The following is a 21,186-nucleotide window of genomic DNA, read 5'->3' as shown; positions in this document are numbered from 1 at the left end:
GGGGCCGGGGGGTAACCTACACAAATTCTACAGCAATATTGGGCAGAATATCTGCGATGGAGGAGAAATTAAATAATAGAATTGATGAAGTTGCCTTCAAGTATGCAAATCTAGGAAAGCCGATGATTGTAATTTAGAGCTGTCAAGCGATTATACAGTATAACTAGCATAAATAATTAAATGACAGGCTAAAAACCGAGAACATTACCCTTAAGGCTAATTTCCACTCAGGAAAAATCTCCTTTGGATCGGAACAGACAGGAAAATTTCCTTTGTCGGTGAGTTCTCAGGTGGCGTTTATACAAAGGAAACTTTCCTTGTCCTGTCCGATCCAAAGGAGAATTTTCCTGAGTGGAAACTAGCCTTTAGGCAGAAGTTTGAGTACTCTACAATAGTATTTTCAGACCTAAATACAAAAATTAAACAAAAGGACGAAGAGAAGCAGAGTTTGGTTGTGGCGTTAAGGATTTTACATAAGAAAGAGATCTCAAAAGAAAGTGGGAATAAAAATAAGCCTTTACTGAGGTGGCTAAAAATTGGAAACAACACATTATTCCAGCTGGAATAATGAAACTTTTACATTCAACACGACGGATAGGATAGATAGCAGGACCTTTTTTAATGCAATTTCATGGGCCATGGAAATGGTTGGTAATTTTACTCTGTAATCACCATCAATTTTGACTCTGTAATCCGCACCATCTTCAGAAGCCATCAAACAAAACTCGTTAATATTACGATTGAGAATAACTTTTAGGTCTACAAAGCTTAACAGGAGACGTTCTGAAAACAACACATCACTAAATATAGGTACAGCCATCTCAATCGTTTTATTCTCGCTGCTGAATTCGTACCTCTTTTTAAGACCAGAGTTGGTGTTAGCAGCGAGCAATACTGCAGGATTAGCCACATCGAATTTTCTTGCTGTATCTTTATAAAACAAAGCTGCAGTGTGCTGGGATTATTTAGCATCACTACCATAATTAAGGAGGGTTTCCAAATACGAACGGTATGCATACGTCCCCGAAGCTTGTGTCACTACCACAGAAGGTGGTAATTCGCATTCCCTGTTGTCGGCAAGGAGAGCCAAAGCCCAAAGGTGACAAAGTGGGCCCACAGGGTCGATAACACGAGCAGCCAAGTTAAGCTGGCGTCGGTCCATGATGGGATTGAAATTTGTGCCTTTTCGCTTCAGGTACTTTTTAATAAATGCATCGACCTTTTTCGGCTGCAGATCAGTAAGCACAGGCACGGGAGTTTCCTTTAGTAAATTTTTCCTGGTTGGTTTCGATAAACCAGAAAAAACAGCTTCAGTTGCGAAGTCGAGAATTTCGGCTGGAAAGTTCTCGCCGGTCTCGCTTTCGCCGTCTGAAACCCACACCTGCTTTTCACTAGCGCTCGAGGAAGACTCGCTATCCGAGACAGAGGTTGAACTCTCGCTGCTGCTAGAGTCACTCGTATGACTGGAAGAGTCCTTGTAGGTCTTGGAGCGTTTGCTCTTTTTAGACTTACGGCTGCGTTTAGATTTCGCATGTTTACGTTTCGGGATTTTGAACTCGCCGAAGGATTCGCGAGACGTTTGTGCCTTGGGCGGCGTGTTTTTACTTGACTCGTGGTCAGAATGTTCTCCTCCGTCGCTTTCTGACGGGTTTTCGTGTATAATCTCCTTTCGAAGGGTTTTAGTAGTGACTTTTGACATAGTTGTAGTCAACGAAGAAGCGGGAGAACGGGGAACTACAATCGTCCACATAATATCTGAGACAAAAACAACCCCTCCCCCTATTTCAATGTTGTTTCTAATATAACCTGTTCAACCTTAAAGTAACGTATTGGGAATCAATGGCTACACATGCCCGCGTCATTTTAGGGCAAATTCACACTTCGTTAGCGTTAGTACATGTCCCACAACATTGAAATAGGGGGAAGGGGGGCATAATTTGAAAAGTCTCAATATATTTTGTGGACGATTGTAGGTCCTAGTTTTTTACCTTATAAGGCTATTACTGTAAATTAGCTGTATTTGCGAGTTTATGAGGAATAAAGCATTGTTATATCGAAACTTCTGTGTTTAAAATATAATTCGTGTTTAACAAAATATGTCTTTTACACGAGTTGTTCCTTAGGTAAAATAAACGGGTAAAATTAACGCGATAACTATTCTCTTTTTTTTCTTGCGGTCCGAATTCATATTTTAGCGTTTCCTGCAATCTGATTGGCTACGCGAGCGGTCCGTATGAGCTCGTACGGACCGCGCGAGATTTAGAAGCACGCACGCATGGAGGACGGTTAATAAAAAAATAAATCCATTATTTACCAGTTTAGTCGGTCCGTATAAGGAAATATTTCCCTCGGTCTCAAAAACATCCCTCGGCCTTTGCCTCGGGCTGTTTTTGAGACCTTGGGAAATATTTCCCTATACGGACCACCAATTTGGTAAATAACATATTATATACAGTACTGTGCAAAAGTTTTAGGCCCCCAGTCAAATTGTCACTTGTTAGTAAAATTTATGGTATTGCAAGACATGCTAGGTAGAAAGACTTGTAGTGGTCTTGCGCTTGGTACAGCCACCATGAGAGACCATTATTGCAGCACAATGCCCAGTCATTGACCTAACAAGCTTGTTTGTTACATCTGGATCAACAGCCTCATGTGATGCGAAAATGGTCTCTTTGATTCTTCCACATGTCGGCATGGTCTTCTATCTAGCCTCTTCCTCACTTATTCCCAAAAATGTTCAATGAGGTCTACGTCAGCTATCTCTTATAGCCCTGGGCTGGTCAATATCACTTTCTTTCAGGCTCTTTTCTGTATGACATGGTACCCCATCTTACTGGAAGATATAATCTCCACCAGAAAGCCATCTCATCTATTAGGAAAGTTCTAGATACAAGCCAAACATACCATTTTCCGTATCTAGTCGAAAATTTACGATCTTGGGATTTTCTAAAAGGTGGAGAGAGCTTTGCAAGTTGAGACTTTATCTTTGAAAAAGATAGGGCACCATGCGACAGAGAAAAAAGCCCCATGCACAGAAAGAAATATCAATCAGTACAGGGCAACGAAAGAATTCTGACCTGAACCTGTTTGAATATCTTTGGTGAGGAAGTGATGAAGAGGTCAGATAAAAGACCATCTCGACATCTGGAAGAATCAAAGAGACCATTTTCGAATCATGTGAGGCTGTTGATCCAGATGTAACAAACAAGCTTGTTGGGTCAATGACTGGGCATTGTGCCCCAATAATGGTCTTTCATGGTGGCTGTACCAAGCCTAAGACCACTACAAGTCTTTCTACCTAGCATGTCTTGCAATACCATGAATTTTACTAACAAGTGACAATTTGGCCTAAAACTTTTGCACCAAAAAAAAGGAAGAACTTTTGCGCGTGTTCATGCATAAAAATGTCACGTGATCGATATATGCATATACTTGCTCAGGACAACCTTTTTATATATATATATATATATATATATATATATATATATATATATATATATATATATATATACTGTCGTTGTCAAAAAGGTTGTCCTGAGCAAGTATATGCATATATCGATCACGTGACATCAACACGCGTGGGATTGTACAAGCGTGTTAATTGCGAGTTCGTGTATAGCAAGGTGAACGATTAGAAAATGCCAAGACAATATTCGGATGATTTAAGGTGGAGAATGGTTTATCAACGACTGTTCTACGAAAGAATCATCGACGAAATTGCAGCACAGCTATTTGTTTGTTCAAAAACCGTCTATCGTACTCTCAGCACCTTTTGGAACACGGGTGATGTGAAGCCTTGCCGTATGGGTCGCCCAACAGCGAGCGTATCTTTATTCCCACACGAAGAATATATTATCATGGACTGTTTACTGCGAACGCCGCAAATACAGTTGAATGAGATAGCAGGCTATATCATTAATGCTACTGGCTCTGCATTTGGCCAGGAGACACTGTGCCGAGCTCTCTATAGGCTTGGAATAACACGCAAAAAGGTACGAACATTATGACATTATTTAAGTTGGAATATATACTTAATACCGCACGCTGGAAATCATATAACTATATTTATAAGACGCAAGCCATTCCACCTTTTTCCAATTAATTACAAGATTCTAGTTGTTCTTTATCAACTCTTCAAGCCAGATTTTCTTTTTCAGATAAAGGGAATTGCCCTTCAGCGAAGAAACGATATTGGGCTACAATTCATGGCCGAAATCCGCCTTTTTGACCCAAACCTGCTCGTTTTCCTCGATGAAACAGGCATTGTATGTACTAAATAATACCTTACTGTAACTGGATTGCACAAACTAGTAGATTTCTTATTTATTTGGTTCTATGTTTTAAGGATAAACGAATTGCTCGGCAAACTGGATATAGTGCTCGTGGGATACCGCCTGTTGTGAGCGACTATATAGCTATGCACGGTGGACACCGCGCTTTTCCATTATTTCGGCAATATCGTGTGATGGACTTCTTGCGAACTGTTTGTTGAAGAATCCCGAAGAAAGATTTGAAACACGGCTTTATCTATTTTCTTGATGAACAGCTTTTGCCAGCTATGAATCGATTTGATGGGGAAAACCCGCGATCCGTTCTCGTTATGGGTGAGATTTGAATATAATTAATGCAAATTCGCTGTTCCAACATATGTCTCAAGGGATGACTGAATTTGTGATCATGTTTTGATCTATTAATATCTGTTTAAACAAAACTTGTTGATGCACAAAGATGCAACTGCTAAAACTAGTAATATGCATATTTTTAACAGATAACCACCCAACACATCATGTACAAGAAGTTGTAGAACGAGTGTACGACAGACCTGATTTGAATCCTATTGAAGAGGTTTACATATAGCTTGCTATCTCATTCAACTGTATTTGCGGCGTTCGCAGTAAACAGTCCATGATAATATATTCTTCGTGTGGGAATAAAGATACGCTCGCTGTTGGGCGACCCATACGGCAAGACTTCACATCACCCGTGTTCCAAAAGGTGCTGAGAGTACGATAGACGGTTTTTGAACAAACAAATAGCTGTGCTGCAATTTCGTCGATGATTCTTTCGTAGAACAGTCGTTGATAAACCACTGTCCACCTTAAATCATCCGAATATGGTCTTGGCATTTTCTAATCGTTCACCTTGCTATACACGAACTCGCAATTAACACGCTTGTACAATCCCACGCTTGTTGACGCATAATAATGTCACGTGATCGATATATACATATACTTGCTCAGGACAACCTTTTTGACAACGACAGTATATATATATAATATAATATATATATATATATATATATATATATATATATATATATATATATATATATATATATATATAATATATATATATTATATATAATATATAATATATATATATATATATATATATATATATATATATATATATATATCTTTAACGGTCTACCAGAATCCGCAGTATTACCAGTATAATTATGCTATTTATTCCATAGTAACCTACGTCTTCGCATGTCTTTACAAGTGTTGAGAATAGTTTTGTAAATAAAGGATGAGACTGTAAAACCACATGATTAAAGAGTCGACTTGTACGAGAAATATATTTGCTTTCAATGTTACAAACCATGCGATTGCAGTTTACATATTTAATATTAATTCCATTTATAGTTTATATAAAATATGCATGTGTTCATTTAAAGTCCAAGCTACACGGTAAGAACGTCAATAACAACAACATTCAATAACATTCCTTGTGTAACGCCAAAACTGACTATGTGACAAAAATCGTCTTTCCGAAATTACTTTCCGGAAAAGATTGAATAATAAAGATAAATAATAAAACATATAATAAAGTATATTAATAAATTTCGAATAGAAAAATTTGATCCCCCATTGTTTTTTTTTTCCCCCAAGTAGTGCCTAGCGGGAGTTGTTTTGAACAATTTTGATTCAGTAATTTAGCTTGTAGGTACACCATGTACGTATTTGACACTGCAAAGCTTTCGGTCCGTTAACCCGGGCTTTCATCAGTGCGATAACCTAAATACACATTTAACCGTCACTTAAATACATATCACGTTAGTCGTGATTTGTTAGCTCGCGCCAATAATTAAACGGTTTCACTTACCAAATAATTATGAAATTATTATGAACTTATTTCACGAGAGACTGCTTATCATTCGCTAAAATGCTTGCATCTTTCCATTTACTGCGATGATCATAAGTCCACGCATGCATGGTGAGCTACAGCAGATTTATCCAGTTTACCTTTCTCGCAGTTCGTCTTATGTTCTAAGACGAACATGCTCGAACATTTTTGTAACATGGTTATGTTCTTATGTCTTATGTTCTGTTTGCTTTGCTATGAATGAACAGCAAAGATATACACTGCTGAAGGCCCGGGTTAACGGACCGAAAGCTTTGCAGTATTAAATACTTACGTTGTGTACCTACAAGCTAAATTACTTATCGACTGTCACCATGCAAACATACAAGAATATTAATAGTTTTGATTCAATTTGTTGGTAAAACAGAAAGTTTTTTTGTGGGAAACTTAAATGATTGCTGACGCCTGGAAAATAGTATTTGTGGTTTTTTTGCGAGCGTGGAAAAACCTCTGGCACCCATGGTATACTAATAGGTCTAAAGGCGCGAAATTAATACCCCAATAGAACAGAAAAATAATCGCGTACCTGCATAGAAATAACAGAATTTCAACTGCTATAGTTATATGTAGGGAATGCTGGAGATGACAACTCAGTTTTGTCATGCAAATGTCGAGAATTTGGCTTATGATTAATTGATTTTTGTACGCAGATTAGCTTGTGGCCAGAGGCATCAGTTGCCGTCCCGTAGTGATTTTTGCAACCTATATACGCAAAAAGGAACAACGAAATAAATAGTAACCATATGTTACAAGAGTTACAAACACAATTTGGTTAATTCTTAAGATTGATACATTTGTCCAGTTCTTCTGTAGTATCCACTACTCGGCCACCAACGGAAGAGAGCAATTTTACAGATATTTCAGGACATGATACATCTCCAACAACAATACAAGAAAACTGTTTATTTAATGTTAACGCTTTCATCATATTACTGCTTTGGTCCGCCCGAAAACGGCCACTGGTAACCAGACGACAACATATCGCTTGAGGCGCCAACTTAAAAAAGGACTCCGGGCCTTCGAAAAATTCCAGTGGATTTACATCTTCAACATTACCAAAATCAATAAATCTAACTCGGTAACTTGCCTCCTTCATTGCAACAACTTGAGCACGATACCAAATATTATCTTGGGAGAATTTGGCACAACCCAAGGAACCAACAATTACATTCTTCTTTTCCGGAGGATGGTTTTCTCTGATATATTCGTTTAATTTCCGCACACACTTGTGCAGTTGCCTTACTAACGATGGGTCAATCATTTGTGCGTAAAATCGTTCTGTCGTGGAAACATCGTTTACAATTACGTCAAATGGTGTACTCGGCAAGGTGGGAATAGGAAGGACTTTTTGGCATACCATCTGCTCAGGAGAGACATTTTTCGGACTTGGCACTGCGGATTGCAGTCCAAATTTCTGACTACCAAGGGAAATTGGCGGTGTTGGCTCTGCGGTGCTGTAATCATCAGGTAGAATGCGCATACTATTAGGAACAGAAAGTGCTGCAGGATATTTGACGGGTATCTCCGGCGTGATGGTGGAATGTTTGCCTGCGGGGAAAACAGAGCTGCTGCATGAAATCGCTTGCTTGGAAAGTGAAATGTTGCTTACGTCACCAGGCAGGTTGCTAAAAACCACAGGTTTTCCTCCTGTTGTTGTTGGGCAGTGGGAAGGTAACGATTGGGTCTTGTTGTAAGACAGTTTGTTACAGCTTGGAGAAATAGGCTGGATTAAAGGTAGAGTAGTCTCTTTGTCGGGAAAACAAGGTTTGTTGCTACGCAAAATAGGTGTTTTATCGCCAGCAGGAAAGTGCTGACCCGTGACGGGTTCTTCTTTGGATGGAATTTCCCCTTTAGGTAAATCGTGCCTAACAGAATCCGGCGTTGTAATTTTGTCTAAAATTAAATGCCCTTGGTTGACAATCTCATCAACGACTGAACGCATTACACCGTTAATTTCCACATTGATCTCCAGCACTAATGAGTCTTGAACGCTTTCATGCAGTATGGCTGAGCCCTTCTTATTCAACATCAATTCATTACAGAAATGAAGAGTATCTGTTGGCCACTTATGAGTCGGCTCTTCGATTGTATGCAGAGAACACTTGGTCGCAAGTCTAGGAATCAGCGCTAAGGCTTCCGTGATCTTTCGAGAATTGTACACAGTTATATTCTCAGTGTTCCCGAAATCAATAAAAGTAACGTTGATGGTATAATCTTTATTGACACAATTCACCTTGGCACGGTACCAAATATCGTCATTAAATTTCGCGGCGATCAGTTGGCCGGTGACTGGCATATATTCTGAATACGTGGACTTCTCGTAAGTTTCATTAAGCAGGGAAGTAAGTCGAATAAACAATTCTTTAGCAGTGTTCATGAACCAAATCCAAAATGAGTTCGGTGTCAAGAAATAGCATACTACAATATCAAAGGCTATTGTAGAGGGTAATACATCATTAGGTACGTTTGAAGCCATTATGACGTTGATATCCGCTGTATGAGTTGCCTAAAATTATCCAAAGGTTGTTTAAATCGTGTAACTGGAAATAGTATGAAAAGGGTCTCCAAATGTGGAGGAGGTTCACTTTTACGCTATAGACCTGTTTAGACCCTTTCCATATGACGTCACATTAGGCATCTCGTGGACAAATTAACCTAGCATAAATTTTGCAAAAATGTAAATTTTGGGCCAAATACAGAAATATTTACTAGTGTGAGAAACTTTGCTTCGTTAACTGCTTTTGACCGCTATATAAACCTTCACCGCTCGCGTAGCAAGGTAACATCTGGAGGACAACTTTTAATGATTATGACGTCAGTGCAACGGGTCGATACTTAATTTTAAGGTAGGTTACAGTTGGTAATGTAAACAAACGCTTTCTTTACATAATTATTGAATCGCCATATCTCTGTCCTGTCAGAGTATTTATTACTATTTATTTCACTATATCTCTAAATGAATAAAAAATAGAGTTTATGTTCAATGAAAATCATGCGAAATTTGGATAATTCATAAATCACGGAGTCCCCAATGGTATGAGCAGAACCGCCGCTGTAACATACATGTCATTAAGAAAGCCAATCATAATATGTAACTTTCTTTGCGAATCTTTGTGCGAATTAAAATCATAGTGCAAATTAAAAAATTGTTTGATTTCACGCATGTTTACAATGTTTGGAAAAGATTCGCATTCTAGCTCACCATTGGGAGAATACAGTATTCTATATAAGGATGCTCGTTGCCAAACCACTTGAAAACAAATTAATTGTAACTTACCACCCTTGGATCAGAATTAAGCTCTTCGCAAGGAGATTCTCTTGATATTACAACACCCGAATCCTGACAAAAAGAACTATCGAGGGAAACATCACCGTCATTTCGCTGTTCTGTATTTGGCTTGGCTTTCCTTGAAGTTGAGGACTCCAATGAAATATCAATACAGTCAAAGTCACTATCATTATCAAGATCGTCAGGCGCAGACATGGGTCCGTTTGTTGCTACTGGAACCTTTACCTCTGACTTGGCAGGTTTAGAGTTATTCTGATAGGTACACACAAGTTTATGTCGTACTCTGTCGATCTTTTGGCATTCCCTACTGCAGTACGGTGCCTTACACGCAGAACACCGTTGTTTGCACAATTTGTCACAGCATGTACAAGGCATCATTATCCGCGGTGTTGCTATTAACAATGATAAAGATATACTTAACGGACCGTATATAGGTTAAAATAGCGAAATGCAGTATTATTTTATATAGAAGCACGTGGTTGCGTTTGAAACAAGGATTTTTCGTCCATTTTTAGAAGGTAGTCCTACTAGGGGTGTTGGACACGGGAAACATGTACAGAGATAAGGTATTTTGTAGAATAATATGCAATCGCTGTCGACCCGTGATTTTGGAAGAATTAGGAATATATGTTATATATTCCTAACCGCCGCTCAATCAATTAATGTGGTTTGGCCAAGACCTTACAGTAGGTGAAAACCGCAATATAAAAGGCAATCCCGAGGTATTTATTTGCGCTTAAGTAATTTGTGGCATCTGTATCAACTGTATATCATCTGTTTACATGAAATCTAATGAAGCTGCCACTCAGCTTCTATTCATTACAAAACACTTAAATTACACATAAAAGTAATTTCATCTAACCGTATATATACCTGCAGATCCATTATTAGCCTCAGGAAATAATTCCTCATTCATGATCGACTCACTCTTGATCACGTTTGACAGTTGTTGTGGTATGCAAGAATTTTGGTCGCTATTTTTGTAGTTTGCTTCTCCTTTTAAGCGGCCTAAACTTTGGTCACAAACATTTTTTCCACCCCTAAAATTGAAGTGATGTTGGTCGTAATTTAATAGAGTACAGACCATTTCAAGGTACTTTTCGCATGATGCGGATATATGGATAATAGATTCAATGGTGGAGGAGATGTATAAGGAGGATCGGATCAGGCAATATATAACATCATACATCATAAATGCTTGCCGATGTTTTTCCAATAGCGAAAGAAATACATTGAACCCGTTCGTTGTTACACGGGATATGTTAAATAATTAGGTAAAAGAAACATTTTTCGTGTTTCTATACAGTTTTACTATAAATTTCGAGGTGACTATTGATTTTCCTGCATTCTGATTAGTCAAGATTCACTGTCACTGGTCAGTGACTATAGCTTTTTGTTTTTGTTTTTCAAATAAGAAATTTGAAGTAATTATAATTTTTTATGAAATTATGAATTACGCTCGTACTATAAATGGTATCAATATAAATATTTGAAGGTAATGCATCACCGGTTGGCCGTCTACATGCTGCATTACGTTGCATGTAGTTATAGACTTTCACAGTTAAGTGAGAGTTAATACTTCACTATAGCTAAACCTTCAAAACGTCAAAAGTTCAAAACTTAATATAGACCGATGACGAAGTATCCCTACTTCTAAATGTTGCCCACGGATATAAAACTAATCAGATACATGCCGGTTTTGACTGGGAATCAGTTAAAACAAATATGTTGACATCACAGAAATGTTTGTCAAACGATACCCAACAACTGTAAATGGTGTAATTGACCGTGAAAACTTTCCAAAGTTTGATCCAAAAAAGCAATTCAGTAAAGGAAGAGTATACTAACAAAGATCAAAGCCATCCGAGTTAAGTACAAAGCCTCGATAGTGAAAGACGAAGTGGGGGAGGGCGTATAGTGGCCACCTTCTTCGATATATGTTCAAGCATTTTGGCAGGTTCCACGTCGGAGTTGCGTCCTTTAATATTAGCGACCTTAAGCAAGTAGGACGCAAACGCGACGACGACGGCTATCAATACAATGGGTCATTGAAAAGAAATGAATAATTAAAGACCCATGATGGGTTTTAGAAGTCGTCTTCGTTCTGTTTACAACGGGAAAACGTGGTTTTTTACGTCTTGCCTAGAACGGGTGCATTTCAGGACCCAGCGAGCCCTACCTCGAATTACGCTCTACAGAATTGTCCTTGAACATAAACACAATGTTCTTAACGCCTTACACTCACTAAATCGGTACAATTAATAATATACAACAACAACTTTGCCATAGCATTTATTTAAAGGAGTATTTCAACCGCGCCGCCGTCGTGTTGCCGTCCTACATGCTTAAGGTCCCTATTGGTTCGGTTGAGAACGATGCCGGAGAAAAAGAAGACGAAGTAACTGAATTTACAACTACACAATTAGATCACGAAAAAAATGGCTGTACGCCTGCCATTGCGATGACTACGATGTCGACGAAAGTTCCACCTTTGTAAAAACTCCATCAAACAAACCAACGTCACCCGAACATCTGGACGAAGAGATTTGATTGATTATATTGAAGACCAACGGAATAGGAAAATGAAAAAGAAGCTACCGGCAGAGAAAGTTATGATTGATAGCATACCGATTTCAAACTCTTACGATTTCACATTTTTTCATACCGCCATCGCGGGTAGGAGCCCCTAAAAGTAAGAATTTCGTTTCGTTTTCAAACTCTGCCGGTATCATGTGAACGGGATTTCTTGAAGCCTTTCTTGTAGGTATGACCCAGGCCTCTGGCATTTTACCTACGAAATTTCCGTGTGGAGGCCTGGATCATACGAACAAGAAAGGCTTCATCAGTGGGCTTTATATTCCGCCATCTTGGCTTCAAATTTTTCGCATTTCATTCAGTACACTGCTCGACACCTATACAATGAATAACAACATCAAGTACTGTGCCGTTAAGGGTGTACGGAGACTGAAATGGTCTTTTCTTCGGTGTGATGCGTTGGCACTATATACTTCGTTTGGTTAAAAATGACAAACCAATATCTGTTGTCCAACATTTAAGTCTGGTGACTGGTGATGTGACTTTATTATCTCGGTACAATATTAGCAAGTTTCCATTCGTCTGGAAAAACGCCCGTCGCAAGTGACTTATTCAAAAGCTTCCCGTACGTCCAAATTCTTTCTTCTGGATAAGACGCAAAATATCACCAGTTATCCAGGGTAACGATGACCTCTTGCCTTTTGAATTTTTTTGTGAGGATATACTCACGTGTTGCACTTGCAAACTTTTTTTACATTGGGACCACGCAACGTTCACATTTGTACTGCTTTCTATAATGTTCGCGCAAGGTCAATGTTATGCAAAGTCGAGCGCAGCCCTTGGAAGTAGCCTCTTTGGTAGTCGTACATGTATTTATTCAGTTTAGTTGGAGCTTTCACATCAGCGCCCACCTCGAAAACAATACATGATGATCAGTAACAATCCCACTCTCTTTCGGTTGCAAAATATCAATCGCTTTAACTTGATCAGGTCCAAGATGTTTTCACCTTTAGTTGGTATAAATGGTTTACTTGCGTAAGGAAGTAGTCATTCAAAAGTTCGGTAAAACGTAATTCGTGAATCTAATCAATTTCTGTCTGCGTTAGGAGGTCTATAGCAGCAGTATACGCATCGTTTGGTTCTTGAGTTCGTCATCAATTCTACAGAGACCAATTCAAGTTTGCGTTGTTATTCGACTGTTTCGTGTACAGAAAGAAACGAACTTCACTTAACCACCAATAATACACCACCTGCACGGCTTCCTCTGTCCTTTCGATAGATCTCGTAATCGTTTGATAATACTTCTGCGTCACTGATATTTTTGTTCAGCCATGTTTCCGTGACAAAGGCGAGGTTAGCATTTTCTCCGTAAACAAGATATTGCGCGAGATAGACTTGTTTCAATTTGTCTTCCGAGTGGACAATTTGGAGCGGGATTAATTTCAACATCGTTTGAAAACAGGATTAGTATTAAAGGCGAACACGACCTTTGCAACAGTTTTCGTCCGTGTGAAATTCGGATAATAGATAGTGATCAAATTTTCTTTTTGTGATGCAAGAACTTTTGTGGTAGCAAAGAACAAGTTTATATTCTTGAGAACATTGACGACCATAATTAATCACACAAAGATAACGACGTAAAACAATTTGGGTAAAATCATGTTCATTTACGCAATGAATTTATTTTATCAAGTTTGAAAAACTTTATAACGTCCGTCTGATGGGCCGAAGCCCATCTGACATGCAGTGGCAACCTGGAGGCCTCACTAAATCAATCAATCGGTAGTAGCGACGAGCGGTGTGTACATGGGCATGCAGGGACGTAATCAACGCGAGCTGATGACTCGCGCTTACTAGCAATTCCTCGTTCAAGATCAAGAATTACAATGATCTATTCCCTAGAGAAGGATGATTATTTCTGACTTTGGTTTCCTCACCCTCTAAAAAGTCGAGAGCGATTCGCTCAAATCGTCACCAATGAGCAATATAGATAGTAATATAGATTAGTAATACTAGCCCTTTGAAAAAGTTTGGCTAAAACTTTTTTTACGATAAGAAGGCTTTGACTCAAATGTCAAGGTAATACCGCAGCACTTGTTCCCTAAATGAGAATGCGCTGAAACTTTCCAGGGATGTAGTCTATGATAGTTAAAACCAAAAGAAAAGTCGGGGTGCCGACTTCATTTAGAAGATTTGACAAGCACAATAGCCTACATAACGGTTTTCCAACACGTCGCCATTTCAATTTTTTATCGTTTTACATAAGTATTTGTAATTGCGCAACTGTAATTGGATTTATCAATGATCCTTAACCGTTGAATATACACTCTTGTGTAAGTAGTGAAATACAAGAGGAAAGGGTGTTTCAGTGAGTTCAAAAGCTACTGTCGCAAAAAAGTCTTTTTCCCAAATTCCAAAGATGTTTTATTAGGTTTTTTTCCAGGAGTATGGGCAAAAAGTTCAATATTGCGAGTAGTAAGTAGGGATCCAAGGATAGTGCAAATTTCAAAAATGCGGAATTACCTTGGCTTAAAATAAGGAGAATATGTTTAAGCAAGCGAAGTTTCGAAAGCGAAAGCGCGAAACAAATATAAGGATAAGAAAAACTTTGAGCGGCAATGACCCACATTAACGTTGTTTGTAAACTTCAACGCCTAGAATCAGGGGTGGATTCAGCACTAGTGCACCAATTTGCATGACACAAGAAAACTGCTCAAAATAGCCATTTTGTTTTGTAATGCAATTAGTGCACTAGTGCTGGATCCACCGAAGTACTCAAACGACCTACACATATATCAAAAGATTTCCCAATAACTGTATGCGTTCGCGTACGCTTAGAATACCGTTATTCGCTAAGTGCAAACTTTTATAGGCAAAACGCTATATTACACTTCGCCTATAAACTGACTCAAAAACTCAACATATACAAAATTTTGAATCTAACAGGACGTGGTGATTACATTTTGACTTCACTTACCCCTAAGGGAGCTGCACTGTATAACATAAACGCTAGGTGTAATAAAGACGAAGAATAATCAATCAAAGCTATACGTTTTATATACTTACACTTTATGACATTCATCAAAAGGAGATTGTCCATTGTTTGGATTATCTTTGGCAGTTCCATCCGATGAACTGTATTCTTCATCGCGAGAAAAATAATCGTCATCCCGTCTTCTGTGCGCAACTCTAACGCGAAGTTTCTCTTCACTACCAAGACACAATCCATCATATTCCCCAATAGCTTTTAAAGCATCTTTCCAAGTATAAAATTTAACAAAGCTAAAAAATTAATATATTTTTTAAATATTGATTTTATATCCATAAAAAATCCTGGAAAAATAATTTCCACCGAGCAACAGCACGTAATGGACTGCCCTCGTAATGAATACATACGTTGATATGCACTTGATATTATGAAACATGTCAGTCAATCATTATTTACTCACCAGGCAGGCGCTTTAGTAGAAAAACATATAACGCGCGGGTACGAGGCATGCAGAAAGGACTAATCTTTTGTGGGATAATCACTGTTGTGATATCACGAAAAAGCCTCTGTAGGAAAACTCGAGCAAGATTTGATCACTGAACAAAATTAACTTTTTTCCAATTATATAAATTGCGAACGGTGGTGTACTTTATAAATCACTAAGAGTCTACTGATTCCACGAAGGTAGCTTCTTCTGCAAAAGTCACGGCCAGTCAAATAGACTGTGTCATTCTGTGCATGACCGATTCAGGAAAGGTTGTGTTTAGTCGTCAGTCTCCTGAACATGTCAACGTGGCTGATGTGATAGAATACAGATTTCCTCGTGTTTGTAATCACGATGACCGCTTTGAATAAAAAAAAGAAACAAATGTACATCCGGAGTATTTTCCAATATAGCCGTTTCGGATGGCCCTACTTTGCAACATGTCTTCGGCTTTTTCAAGTAGCGTTTTGTTCGAACAAATCATGGTGTAGGTTAGCATTGTGTGACATGTGTACTTGCACGTACTATGATTGCGGCCGAATTGGCGCATGCTCGGTGAATCGAAACTAGCCGCTAAGCCCGCCGTCGCGGCTAATTTTTTGGACGTATGGCAGTAGAACTGTAGTCTACTGTTCAATCAGCGTTGTAGGTTACAAGTGTGGGTTGGCGTTAGAAGCTCACTCCAGCTCTCATATTTTGTTTACTTAAGAGCGGTGACGCACTAGTCGGAGTTGGTCATTTGCTTAATCGACCATTGTTAAAACTTGTTCACAACTTAAAATATTCTTCATCAACTTAAAGTACAATTACCAAATTATTACTTTGTGAACCGTATCTCAAACTTATAAACTATTTTACTAATAATTTTATTAAATTAAGCTTTTCGTGACGTACGGCTTCAAGTGCTTAACCGAGCAAAATATAACAAAGAAATGATTGACATAAACTTGTATCCGCCTAGAAGATCGTGACACTTGAACTTTGTACGACAGTACTATTGTTTGGGAGGAAATCCTATGGGCTGTCACCTCATGACAGGAAAAGTAATTTTGTTATTCCGAAGGGTCATAATAATATTTACTTTACACGACGTTTTATGTAACATGTTCCCCGAGTAATTTCCTCATCGATATTGACCTTCTATTTATTTAACAATGCTAAATTACATTATACAGGGTGTATAAAAAAAAATCGAATCGAAATTTTGCGTGTAATAATGCAAAATATATTTGACAAATTTGGTTTAATTTTTAAACCATTGTTAAGTTCATTTATTTCTCTTTCAAACGACACGTTGTACGTATAATTTAGTTAAAAAATGAAGAAGTACTGGTTCGACAAAAAAAGTTCATAAAAATCACCATTTTCCGCCGATGGGAACTGGACGTTTGTTTTATTGAAAATTAGTCCCAAAGAGCTTTAAAATCTAATCATTACTAAAAACTAAAACGCAAATTTATCGCAAAAATTGTGTTATGATGCTTATGCTTATGTCCTATAAAGCTTGTTCAACAATAGAAGTTTGAAGATGTATGGAGGTCTCATTTGATTCCATTGGCGGAAATTTGATTTCGAGCAACAATTTTTAAAAGACGATAACTCGGCCAGTTCCTCGATATAAGAACGGTATAAGAACGGTATAAGATCGTAAACTAAATAAGCTAATCTTTGCTGCCATATAAAAAAGGCTGCCATATAAAAAAGATATCGTTTACTTTAGTATTTTATACGCAGCAGCTTGTCAAAGTTGGATTCGAATTTTTTTTATACACACTGTATAAGCGCATTTCGTAACACTAGTGTATACAAGTTGATGTTATTAGAATTGCTAATTTAGGGTAACATAAATACCAGGTAATTCGATGTGATCATTAACCGCATTGGTGGCCCTTTGGGAATACCATGCATCAAGAACAAACGTTGTCGGTAATTGTTTGCTTTGTCTACAGGGTGTATTAAAAAACTGCAAATACCATAGTTTGTATGCACAAGATTATACAATAGAATTAAGCACATAACACTAGGGTACGCAAAACACAATGGTTAGGGAGCGTTAGTAAACATGGTAACCCTGGGAAACATATATATATACACTAGCGGTCAAAAAGAACTGCTCAAATTGGTATTTCATGTATAGGCAAAAGTTTTATCTTGTTACAAAAGATTTTACTTTCTTTTTCCATAAATAATTATGTTTACCGCGTGTGGAAATGTCCCACATTCTTCGCCAAGTCTTTTGACCTAGATAAGCGTTAAATCAAAAGTCGTAGTTTATTCCAGTTTCAACAAGAGTTATTCAGTCGATAAGAAGAATTTAAAGCAAGTTACGAAATCATGGGTCCAAAGCCAAGAATCAGTCTTGAACGTCGAGGAATGGTGCTGGCATTGTCGAACGAAGGCTACTTCCAACGCAAGATTGCTAGCAGAATTGGCTGCAGCCAAAGAAATGTCAGTGACATCTTAAGAAGAAGAGACTCACTGGCAGCGTTAAAGATTGCAAGATACTGGGCAGGAAAAGAAAGACAACAAGAAGAGAAGACAACATCTTGGTTCGAAAAAGCAAAGCTGATTGCTTTAAAACCGCTCCCGAGATTAAAGCAGAGATGCAAAATGAGCATGGAGTCAATATCTCTGTTTCCACCACCCAACGAAGGTTAAGAGAAGCTGGTTTCAATGGCTGCAAACCAAGGAAGAAGCCACGTCTTACCTCTCGCCACAAGAAAGCACGTCTTCAATTTGTGAGGATGCACAAAAACTGAACAACAGAACAGTGGTCAAAAGTCATCTTTAGTGACGAGTCACGATTTCTACTCCATAGGAGTGATAATCCATAGGAGTGATGCAGAGATTACAACGCTTTCCACCAGGTTTGTAAGAATAAGCATGCCGCAATACTGACCACTTCAACTCGAATTCCGTACCGTCTTTTTTCAATCCCCAGATGTACTTGGAGGGTTCCGTCTCTTTTTCGTATTTCTCATTGTTAATCGATTTCTTGTGGTTACGGTATCTTTCCTTGAACGTATTTGCCGTCATACATTCGACAGAATCTGTTCATTTAATGGTCACTGACCATATTTATAACGCTATTGACGAAAAGAAAACCACTGTCTTGGTTTTGCTTGATTTGAGCAAGCATTCGACAGTATTAATCACGATCTTCTCTTACACTAATTAAAGCTTTGCGGTATTTCATTGTCTACACTTGAATGGTTTAAGAGTTACTTCTCTGGCCGAATGCAAGCTGTTCGTACTGGTAATGAAACATCTGAGTTACTCCATGCAGCTGTAACGAAAGGAGTCCCACAAGGAAGTATCCTCGGACCCTTGTTATTTAATATCTTTATTAATGATTTTCCAACTATTCCACTAAAGAGTAATTTGGAAAGCTACGTTGACGACTCTAAATTGTTTTCATCATTTCGTGTCAGTGAAATGGAAGATGTGGTATCGATAGTGAACGAGGACCTTTCTACTGTCGCTACATATTTATGTAATAACAGTCTTCTAGCAAACCCTGGTAAAACCAAGATAATGTTCTTTGGTACATCCCAAATGTTGAAAAAAATCCAAGGAAATATCAAGTTTACGTTTCTCAGGACGGCTATACAACCGGTGGACAACGCCAAAGATCTCGGCTTGATTATGGACTCGAGTTTGTCCTTTGACGCTCGCATTGATGAAGTGGTTTCTTCATGCATGAAAAAATTATATCAAATAAATAGGATAAAGAAATTATTTGCTCCACGCGTCCTGGAAATAATAATTCAATCAGTTGTTCTATCGAAGTTGTTTTACTGTTCATCTGTGTGGTCGTCCACTACTCGAAAGAATATTTGCAAACTTCAAACAGTGCAAAATTTTGCTGCACGTATATTAACAGGAGTTCGTAAGCATGTTCATATAACGCCTGTTTTAAAACAGTTGAAATGGTTACCAGTTGAAAAAACTCTATATCTATATGAACCGAGATTGCGTGATGACGTACAAATGCATGAAAAATAGAGCACCAGAATGCTTGTGTCAAAGGTTTATAACACGATCTGACATAAGTCGTCGTGTTACACGTCAGGAAAATAAATTGCATAAACCCCTATGTAGAAATTCCACTGCTCAGAAATCTTTTATATAGAGAGCTATATACAGTTCAAAGCTTCAAATATAATTTAAGGATGAGCCTTCTTAATGAATCTCTAAATTAAGTATAGTTTTCTATACTTACCATACGTATTTTTTATACTTAGTAATATAAATTGTTGTAAAATAGATCTATAGGTAATATAAATAGCATAGGACATTTGTAAATTTGAGCTGAAAAGTCTTGCGAGGAGTTCAAATAAATTATGTATGTATGTATGTATGTATGTCATACCGTCGACTGATGCCACCCTTGCCTTACACACAATGTTTTTAGTTAAGCAGTTTTTATTCAAAGGGCATTCTTCCAAATTCCTGCAGTTGCAATTACCTTGAGTTGGAGCGGTTACGGGTTTTGATAATACTTGCTTGTTGTGACGAGATATTAGGTTTTTAATGTTGGGCATGCAGCTGTAGCTAACTCTGACTGTATTTCGACGGAATAATTTATGTAAAGTATTTGTAGAGGAGAAGTGTTTCTAACTAAATAAATCCATTTTAAGACTTAATTTCATCTACTTAATTCGCTCTACTAACATCTTTCAGTATAATTTCAGTATTGAAAAATGACCTTTGAGCATTCTGATTGGCTCCTTCAGCAGTAACTATGAGGCAATAGTTACTGCTCAGATCAGTCTGAGCCGTAACTATTGCTTTTCCCCAAAAAACATGGCTGAAAATACTCAAAATCGTTTTGGAAAAATTTCGGAAGCAGAAATTGAGAACATAAATCAGTTGTATTTAAAAATAAACCTTTTTCAATACTGAAATTATAAAACAATTAGTCGCCTCAGGCTCGGTGATTACAAGCCTATATTCACTTCGCCTTCGGCTCAGTGAATATAGGGTTGTAATCACCTCGCCTTCGGCGACTAATTGTTAAATAGTATTGAGCACTCTTTTGACTTTTCCAAAAAACCAAAATTGCGGTCAGATGGAGAAAAAAATTTGTTCTTTGGACCGAAAAACCACAATTTAATCTAAACCATTAAGATGAGAAATATCGTATCATATCGTACTCACCCATATTTTGTATCATTGCAGGAATCTTTTGGAGGCAAAATTTTGCAAGACTGTACCTTGCCAACAGCCAAAAAATTTTTGATACCTTCCTGTAAAAATAAAAAATACCCATCAACTTTCTTAATAATGAAACATGCACCCTTCCTGGTTTCGTGTTGGAGTTGCTGCCATTTGGATGTCAGATGAAACAAAACCAGGCTCAATAGCCCGTGCCGAAAAAGAGCACAGTACGCACTCAACTATATGTAATACACAAACAAAAATCAGAGATTCCAGAATGATGCGAAGGCAAAGGGCTGAAAAAACGTCTGTTTCAGGTATAGAGAATTTTTAAATAACTTACGGCTAAACTTCGTCTTATCGTATTTTTTTTTCGTTATAAAATCTAGGAATTCGGGTTTTCCGCCAAAGGAATGAGCTATTCTTAAAGTTCATTGGCTGCATTTCAAGCCTTGTTTAAAAAGCTGATTTTTAACGATTAATTGCAATCCTTCACAATGGAAAAGTATTCCTCCCCCCTGGGCCCCCTCCGGCCGAGACAAGTGGGGCAACCACTGTTAATGTCCCCGATTCCGACTCACT

General features: G+C 38.0%; 1 protein-coding gene across 1 annotated transcript; it reads right to left on the bottom strand.

The window, feature by feature from the left end:
• Positions 1 to 5,948: 5,948 nt before the first annotated feature.
• On the bottom strand, positions 5,949 to 20,672 carry LOC114533066 (tudor domain-containing protein 1-like). Its single transcript, XM_028554652.1, has 5 exons — positions 20,605 to 20,672; positions 15,038 to 15,253; positions 10,310 to 10,476; positions 9,425 to 9,828; positions 5,949 to 8,653 (listed from the first exon to the last, which is right to left on the bottom strand). The coding sequence occupies exons 3-5, from the start codon at positions 10,350 to 10,352 to the stop codon at positions 6,920 to 6,922; spliced, it is 2,181 nt and encodes a 726-aa protein (XP_028410453.1). The 5' UTR covers positions 10,353 to 10,476; positions 15,038 to 15,253; positions 20,605 to 20,672; the 3' UTR covers positions 5,949 to 6,919.
• Between the last annotated feature and the right edge of the window lie 514 nt (positions 20,673 to 21,186).

This window comes from Dendronephthya gigantea, unplaced genomic scaffold (genome assembly GCF_004324835.1).
Source record: "Dendronephthya gigantea isolate DGI-Jeju-01 unplaced genomic scaffold, DenGig_1.0 000085F, whole genome shotgun sequence".
In the NCBI taxonomy this organism is placed as follows: Eukaryota; Metazoa; Cnidaria; class Anthozoa; order Malacalcyonacea; family Nephtheidae; genus Dendronephthya; species Dendronephthya gigantea.
The sequence above is the reverse complement of the archived record's forward strand: the minus strand, read 5'-3'. Positions and strand labels throughout refer to the sequence as shown.

What these genes read in the sequence shown, in the direction of transcription:
- LOC114533066 (XM_028554652.1), bottom strand. Translation starts at nt 10,352, where the DNA reads ATGAATGAGGAATTATTTCCTGAGGCTAATAATGGATCTGCAG. An exon ending in GGCTAATAATGGATCTGCAG is followed by an intron (nt 9,829 to 10,309) that starts GTATATATACGG and finishes CATTGTTAATAG; the next exon opens with CAACACCGCGGATAATGATG. An exon ending in TTAATTCTGATCCAAGGGTG is followed by an intron (nt 8,654 to 9,424) that starts GTAAGTTACAAT and finishes GGATAATTTTAG; the next exon opens with GCAACTCATACAGCGGATAT.